Raw genomic sequence first — 9,105 nt, 5'->3', positions numbered from 1 at the left:
TGCAAGCAATTTAAAAGATACAGACACAAGTGCTTCGACGCTGGAGACCAACCTTGACAAGTTCCGACAGAGTTATGTGGCCGAAATTATCAACACCTCAGATCTTGATAAACAATTGGTGGTAATTGATGACATTGTTCTGCAATAGAAGCATTTGCAAGGCCTCACCATGACAGATGTAGGCGAAGATGACAAATGGTTGGGTGACGAAGTAAGATATTTTCCCAAATTAGTTATCAATTTTTTTGCACAGTACAATTAACTTGAATTTTTTTGAATGCCACAATTAACTTGAATTTTGTTTTAGTTGGTTGATGCTGTGATTCAGATCATGCGTCATGATCATCCTAATGACATAAGGGATGGGCAGCTGGTTTACATTGAGATGGTGGCCGGTGTCGCTATGCTCGAAAGAGATGGTAAGGTAGAGAACTGCCACGAGGCCGCGTTGGCGGGCAGTCATGGAACAACAAAAGGAGACAACTACCTCAGACATGATCTGGTACCATCTCACCATGACATAAACACATTTATTTTTCTAATTATTATGCATGTTGATGTAATCATATTTGCTGTCCAGGTTTTACTGCCTACGAACATGGCGAACACCCACTGGTTCCTTGTGGTCGTAAACCCCAGAAGGAGGGAGATTCAGATTCTTGATTCACTTTTCGGCTACCTAGAACGCACACAAGTGGTTCGCGTGGTGAGATTTTAAACGTCTTTCAATATAACACAGGATTTAGCATCATACCTAGCCATGAACCCTGAGCAACTTCTTATACCATGGACTTTGGCAGATACGTGGGGTGGAAGCACATCTGAGAGCATCGCTGCGAATCAATGGACCACAAAGCCATGCATGGCAAGACATTAACGTGACCCAATGGACAGTAAAGCATGTGCGTGTGCCAAGACAAGATGACAAGTCAGTCAACAATATTAGCTTCTAATTATGTTTTTCATTGTTAATACGTGAAATGCTGCTAACAGAATTAATTGTTGTAGTTCTTCTTGTGCACTCTACATGCTGAAGAACATCGAATTCTTTATGGGAGAAGATCTTAGACTGCATTATGACCAAGTATGCAGAGTAACACCTAAAATTCTCTCAATTTAGTAAACATATGGAACGATACTAACATATCCTCCCATGCAGGCATACATCGACAATTATAGAAGAGAGCTGCCTGTTGTCCTTCTTAATTCGACCTACAACAAATTGAAGTCCATGAAAAGGCTGAAGAGTACAATGCTAGCCTATCGGATGCAACTGCAATTGAAGATCATGAAGATGCAAGCATTTAATCCAGCAATGGTCCATTCTTAGATATGGAGTGTACATTTGGTTATGAAGCGATAGAGTAGGGTGTGGTTTGGTTTTAGTCCCGAAGAAGGTTTCCTAGCCATGTTCTTAGTCCATTGCGGATTAATCAAGTTGTAATACTTCACAGTACTGGTTCCAAATACTATTCTTCAAATAAATTTGGTCTGCATGGGAGACGCTGAAACATATATTTGCTTTTGACAAGAATTTGAAGCTTAGAAAGGTTAACTGTATTCTTAAATTTATATTTAAGTTTCGTCGGAGTCTGGACAAGATTCAGAACAATTATGTCGCTAGTTAGAAGTTTTAGAATTTTTTTAACATGGCTAGTTAGAAGTTCCAGAAACATTTCAGCGAGTGCTGAAATATTTTGGCCGAAATTCAGTGAGGCTCAAATATTTTGGCCGAAAGGCAAATATTGCATTGAGTGCTGAAATGAATGAAATTCAGTTATTTCATCGAAATCTCACCGAAGCGAAAACCATGGTGTCATGCCATCTTGAGCAGCACCAGACATGATTCAATATTATCAACAAAATTTGGTCTCACATATACGAGGAAAAAAGGTATGAGCACGGATGGGCAATAAAATAGCTTCACAAGAGAGAGGAAAATACTTCACGTGTGAATAGTCAATACTAGTTGACTTTAGAACCAATTTTCATCCTAAAAGAGGTCCTGTGATTTACTTACAACCAATAATAAAAGCGGTCCAGTTCTTTTGGCTATTTTTCAAAGAAACGGGAACTATATATTTTTGACTATCGTGATTCTCAGGAGACCTAAGTGTTGTTACGCAACTTACCTTAGTTTTTTTACACCATAACTTACCTTTGCTAAACTCTTCACGACCCCCCTAATATTCAACCAGGTGGGTCCCATCCCTTGATTTCCTCCAACCGAAGAAATCTATATGTGGATATATGCCCGGGTTGTTACGATCCCTATAAATAGGGATCCTTTCAAAACCTCATAGATCATAGTCCGTCCTTCTGCGTCACCCGAAGCAGCAAGACCGAAGGACGAAGCAACCCAGGAATCCAGCAAGACCGAACGACGGAGCCAAACATGAATCCTCAGGTAACTCCCCATGATCTCCTGCTGCAGCCGCTGCTATTTTTCATGCCACGATCTTAATCCCATGATCTCTTGTTGCAACCCCATTCGTTGTTTGCATATTCATGTAACTCAGCTTGTTTTTAAACAAATTAAGTTGGAGGGCGTTAGGGGAGGGCGCTAGGATTTGTTTCCTACCAGATTGGCAGTTCATTGAATAATTCCAGGCTAAATCTTAGGTTCTGGTCTTGTCGATGCCAATTAGGGCTGCGGGCGCTTGCCTTCTTTTTTCCTTCCGCACGAGCTATGGAAGGCATCGATGGCCCATGTTTTAATTCCATACTACTGACCATGATTAGCGCCTAGAGTTGAGGAGACCACGGTTGGATAGTTTTTTATTTTTGAATCTTTATTTTATTTCAGATCAGCGCCTTGCAATGGAGATTACCTTATATGACCATTCAAACGTAACCAAGCTGAATCTAATGCTAGTATTTGTACATTCATGGAATTCAGCTTGCTTGTAAACAAATTACCTCATGAAGTAGCGTAGAGCACAATTTTTATGTTGGTATATATAAGTTGTATTCGCCTGTATGAGTGTTTAAATTGTATACCATGTTGAATCTAATCACACTTGCACATCCATTGAACCTAGGATGCTTCTTTGCCGCCATATGAGGAGTTCATAAAGGATTAAACACGCAGCAAAGGATGTACATCCAGTTGATAGGATTGGGTGCACTTCTCAAGACACCTAGCATCAAAATCAGACTTGTACTGTGCATGGCCATCGCTAATTCATATGATGCAGAGCAGGATGTCTTTATCATCAACGAGAGACCATGTAGGATCACACTAGCGCATATAACAGGCATGTCCTGCCATGGGAAGAAGCATGTCCCTTCAAATCTTGATGATAATATGGAATTGTGGAAGAAACTGAAAGACCGTAATGACACCAAAATAACTTTCAAAGGATTGCTAGCCAAGATGAAAGGCGACAACACACCAAATTTTGTCAGGCCATTTGTCTTGTACACCATAGGCAAATATGTATACCGAACAAAAGAGGAGTATGTGGATAACAAATATATTGGGATTGTTAGAAACGTTGAGACGATAAAGGGCACAAATCATGGACAGCTAACTCTTGACTATCTTATGGATAGCGTGAAGAATTTTGTAAATGGTGAGGCAATTCTGGAGGGGAATCTACCACTGCTGCAGGTAACTCGTAGTAGTACAATTATCACTTACCTAACATACATTACATAATGTACGAGAATATTTGTAAACTGCTTTTGTTGTCATGCAGACATGATACTACGAGAAGTTCAGAGTGTACCAATTGGACTCTAGCATCTCGTATGAATCAAGGTTAAGGCAGCTGATTCAGAACTGGAGCGAGGAGAAGGAAAAAAAAGTTGACAATATAATCCAGAATAATTATCTGGGAGTTGGAGAGGTAAAATGTCAGCACATTGCCTGGATTACGTAACATGTATATTTTCTAAATCACACTAACGACACTAAACTGCAGTATGTTGAGGACCTGATGAGGCCTTTCATTCCAGCACGAGATGGTACGCTGGCCAAACCGAAGACTGGCGCTCAGGTAAATGAGTTACATCAGGCATCCAATATATATTGTAACATTGCAACTAGTATGAAGTTATATGATTCTAACTGTTTCAAAGTCTCAGATTAAGGTACTCGTCGGACGTGTATTGACTGATTTGCAAGAAGTTGCCTCCCTCGTGCGGGAGGCTGGTGCACAACAAGTTGATAGGATGTGCACCCTTGAAAAGAAAATGGATGAGTGCCTTAGGCGTACCCATACAAATGGCAAGCTCACAGAGGACCTCATCAAAGAATTGAACGTAAGCCTAGAATTATGAGATTAGTATATATAATTGGAAATTTACGTGTACAAGGTTTTTTCTAAATTAGTTTACTATGAAAACACCCCAGACTAATATGTATTTTTTAAAGACAAAACGCGACGGAATATTTCCAGGACTGGAGGACATACATCTTTCTGACCCCGGGGCACCTTCACACCCAATGGAGACCTTTGTTGAGAATGCTGAGCAGGCATCTGACCAGGGAAAACAAAATGATGTCACGGTGGTCGCTGCTAAGCACCATTATAAGCAGGGAACAAAAAATGATGACATGGAGCCCCCAATGAAGAACCTTGATGAAGAGTTTGACGTACGCATGTTAACTTAATTATGAAACAATCACTGTCATTTCAGAAATAACATGTGATCTTCCACGTACAGGATGAAGCATTAGAAAGAGTTGAAAGAAAACTCAAACAGGATCTCGGTGGTATTCATAAGCTTTTGAAAGAGGTGGATGATATCCAGGGTGCTCCTAGTTTGGATAAGCAAAATGCATTCCAAAGCCACCACAACCTTGAAGAATTCCAGGTGATGCACATGTTACTTATAATTGAGCAAGAATCTGCTAAAGGCTAACATGCGGTTTATTTCGTATGACAGATATCGTTCAACAGATGGAGTAAGCAGCATTCTGTGAAGGCTATGGGATCGCGAGAGCCCGAAGAGCCCCGTGCCTTCGCAGATGATGACAGCCATGATGAATCCTTTCGAAAGCAGCAAGAAATAAGTGTGGTTGAATCGACGCCACCAAATCATGGGGGCAAAAAGAAAAATGCGTTATTGCAATTATTTAAGAATGACGAGTATGCTTCGTACGATAGTGAGAAGAAAAAAGGAAAAAGAAGACTCCATCAGAGTCTACAAATGATTCCGAGGACACGAACAATAAAAAGAGGAAAATCGGCTCTAGCAACTTAAAAAGAGGTCAGAAGTTACTGAAACCTAGAGGGACCACCTAGATGTGGTTCGATAGGATTTCGTGGCGTCACTGATCAACAGTACAAATCATGGAAAACAAATGGTCTTAGTTGATGACATTGTCGTGCTATCGAAGCATTTGCAATGGCTCACCCAAAAAGATGGATCTGAAGAGGCCGTATGGTTGGGTGACGAAGTAAGATATTTCACAAATTAGTTTATGAAGTTTCATTTTTGTAAAATACAATTAACTTGATTATTGTTGTAGGTGGTTGATGATGCGATCCAGCTCATGCGTCATGATGACCCAATTGACACAAGGGACGGCCAACTGGTTTACATTGAGAGGGTGGCTGGCGTCGCTAAGCTCGAAAGAGATGGTAGGATAGAGGAGTGCTACGAGGACGCTTTGGCAGGCATTCCTGAAACAACACAAGGCACCAGCTACCTGAAACATGATATGGTATTTTAACCTGACTTTGAACCAATTTTTTTATTCCTATACACGTTGATCTAATTATCTGTGCAATCCAGGTTTTCCTACCTACGAACAGCCAAAACGTCCACTGGTTACTTGTGGTCGTAAACCCCGGAAGGAAGGAGATTCAGGTTCTTGATTCACTTTTCCACTGTATGGTACCCAAAGAAGTACATAATGTGGTGAGAATTTCAACATATTTAATTATAACAAAGGATTTGACATCGTATCTAAATATTAGTCGTAGGCAGCTTCTCATCCCATTGGGCTTGCAGGAATGTGGGATGGAAGCACATCTGAGAGCAGCGAGGCGAGTCAATGGGATAGAAATCAATGCATGAGAAGACATTAACGTGACGCAATGGCCAGTACGAAACATTAATGTGCCAAAATCTGATGAAACATCAGTCAAAAATATTAGCTTTTGTTTTTGTTTTAGATTGTTAATATCTGAAATGCTGATCTAACAACATAAAATGTTGTAGTTCATGTTGTGCACTGTACATGCTGAAGAACATCGAATTATTTACGGGACTAAAACTGAGTAAGCAATATGACGAAGTACGTAGATTAACACCTAAAATTATGTCATTTTCTGAAGGTAAAGGAACAATACTAACATATCCTTGCATGCAGGCGTACATTGAGAAATTTAGAAAAGAGCTACCTGTTGTGCTTGTCGATTCAACCTACAACAAAATGAAATACATCAATAGGTTCAAGCATTACCATGCTAGGCTATCGGATGCAGCTGCGGTTGAAGACGACGAAGATGCAACCAGTTAGTCCAGCAGTGTGTAGTGTTCACTTGGCCATAAAGCGATAGAGTAGGGTGTGGTTGGGTTTTAGTCCCGAAGAAGGGTTCCTACCCGTGTTCTTAGTCCATTGCACATGAGTCAAGTTTTAAAACTTCAATAATATTGGTTACTATATTTTGCTTGAAATAAATTGGGTCTGTATGGGATCTCGTAGAAATCTATATTTGCTTTTTACTACCATGTGACAGTAATGGTGCCTGGGGCAACCCTAGAAGAATAATGGATTATGATATATCTATTATCATACAAGAGAAAAAGGTACGAGCATGAGCATTGCCTCACAACAGAAGTCAAAAATACTGCCTGATTCAACATGCAATCCCAACTATGTCTCGTAGGCAGGCCGCAAAGCCAAAAAAAATAAAGCATAGGATAACAAGAGTAAATCACGTACCATAGGGGGCCTCTGCAGGTGCTACAACGCTGAATTGAAGCGATCACCTTCAGGAGCACAGTGGTGTGGCCATGGTACATCCATCCTGGCTCAGGGAATCACATAGCATGTTCTGTCATAGCCCTACAAAACAGAGGAAAAATTACTACTTGTACAAACCATGTCAAGTGTGTGCATATAACAAATGTTGGACATAACTAAACACGGAAGAATGAAATGCAACATATGGAAGAATCAAATGCTCATTCCTTTCTCTCTGCTTTTTGCGAGGACCATTACTCTCCTTTTAACAGGGCTAAAACATCATAATAAGAATTATCAGCAATCTTGAAAAGGTGGATATCCCATGTAAATCTAATTTTTTATATAAAGCACATGCCAAGTCTGTTGATCCCAGTCCAACAATTGCACAAGAAGAAGCGAGCATCATAAATATTGAGCAACATAAGCTATGAATTGTTTATAGTACATTCTAAAATTAATAGATTATCATCTCTATTGATCTCCAAACCTCACCTATCTGCCAAATTGAAAGAATACATGTTGAATGCAACGATTGAACATTCATAGATCATGAAGTCGGGGCTGGACGAATGGGGCTAGCCGTCGAGGCCGACAGCCGGCTTCATCTAGTCCCGCAGAACATGATCCATACCCAACCACCTTGCCATCGGACGAGATGCATGGCCAGATCAAAGCTATAGTCATGGCTGAGAAATGATATGTAGAGGACGCAAACAACCAATTGGGGTGAGGGAAAGAGGTTTCCTATAACCTTGTGGCTATAGGCACCCGCATGGAGGATTGGGAGGTGGGATGGCGCCGACTCTTCGCCAGCGGCCGCCGCGGGAAGGGCAGTGGGCCTTCTCTAGTGTTCGTTGAAAAGGTGGTGCGAGATCGCGAGGGAATTGGGGTGGAGGAAGAGAGGGGCCGTGACGCGCGGCTAGATCCTGCCGGCGACGAGGGAGGGAGGGGACGCCATGTGTGGCTAGATCCTGCCGGCGACGAGACAGGGAGGGGCCGCGACGAGCGGCTAGATCCTGCTGGCGAGGATTAAAACCCTAGCGGTGGCGAGGAATAAACCCTAGCGGACGGGATAAAAATCGAACCAAAAAAGCCCTGAAATTCGTACCGAGAATACCCTCGAAATATTTGGGAGTGAAAATCAGATCAGTTCAAAATATTTTTTCTCCCGAAAATGCCCCTCGGGGTCTGATATAATACACGTGACATCAGTGTATTGCATCGGATCTGGACCGTCGAATTCGCTCCGACGAACGATCCATATCATTCCAATGGACTGTAAAATGACTCAAGAGCTTCGGCATCAGACAAGTAGGGAATGTGTCATGTAGCAGCCCCAATAATCTGCGAGTCATCTGAGATCAAGAGTGGTATCGCTGAAAATTGGCATATCTATACAGCTGCACCATAGGATCTTCTTTTAACTAATATTTAGTTCCATGGCGGGTTTCTTTTTGCGGGATCATAGCGGGTCTTGTAGCAACTCGTTTTAGCAGGGGTGTTGTAGCAATTAAGAAACACAATTCTCATCAAGCGGCGGTAATGAATCTATTGGTTCTGGAAGAGATTGTTTCTCCGTACGTTCGTCAATATGCTATCGTGACTCTCGTTGAATAGAAAAGTGAACACGTTGGCAACAAATTACTATTGATGCTCTAAACGCATTCTATGTACATGATCGGATATATGAAATTCAATGCGATGAGATTGGAAGTGAAGAATCATGGCTAATGAAGATGCCAATGAAAAAGGGTTTTCCCGCTTTGTATTACAAAGCAACCAAGCGAACCAATCAGGGATAGATGCTGGGACGGAAGCAGCACAGTCACGCCCAAAAGAAACGACAGAGAAAGAACAAAAGAAACAAATGCCGACAACGGCGGATCAACAAAAACGAAGAAGCCTCGCGACCGCTGCGTCCACCGGGGATCTTCCACTAGGCTCCAAGACTCCGAAGCGCCGGCACCAATCAACACCTCCAAGAAGGATCGCGATGATGACAACGCTGCTGCCAAGGGTTTTCCCCGGTACACAATGAGGCGAGAGGAAGGGTAGCCCCCGACACCCTCCCGGAAGGTCAAGTGGCACCCACAGGCGCCACAGCGCCGGTGTCGGCCATGCCGACAGGGGTTTCCCCCGATCCCAACCCGCACCTCAGGTGCTTCGGAGCCTGCCACCAA

The 9,105-nt window shown here is 42.2% G+C and overlaps 1 protein-coding gene across 1 annotated transcript; it reads left to right on the top strand.

Moving 5' to 3' along the window:
• The first annotated feature begins 3 nt into the window (after positions 1-3).
• LOC123172130 (uncharacterized) lies at positions 4-1,485 on the top strand. Its single transcript, XM_044589156.1, has 6 exons — positions 4-211; positions 308-502; positions 581-706; positions 801-928; positions 1,009-1,084; positions 1,160-1,485. The coding sequence occupies exons 1-6, from the start codon at positions 170-172 to the stop codon at positions 1,328-1,330; spliced, it is 738 nt and encodes a 245-aa protein (XP_044445091.1). The 5' UTR covers positions 4-169; the 3' UTR covers positions 1,331-1,485.
• Positions 1,486-9,105: the final 7,620 nt, after the last annotated feature.

Source organism: Triticum aestivum, unplaced genomic scaffold (genome assembly GCF_018294505.1).
Source record: "Triticum aestivum cultivar Chinese Spring unplaced genomic scaffold, IWGSC CS RefSeq v2.1 scaffold186199, whole genome shotgun sequence".
Taxonomy (NCBI): domain Eukaryota; kingdom Viridiplantae; phylum Streptophyta; class Magnoliopsida; order Poales; family Poaceae; genus Triticum; species Triticum aestivum.
The sequence above is the reverse complement of the archived record's forward strand: the minus strand, read 5'-3'. Positions and strand labels throughout refer to the sequence as shown.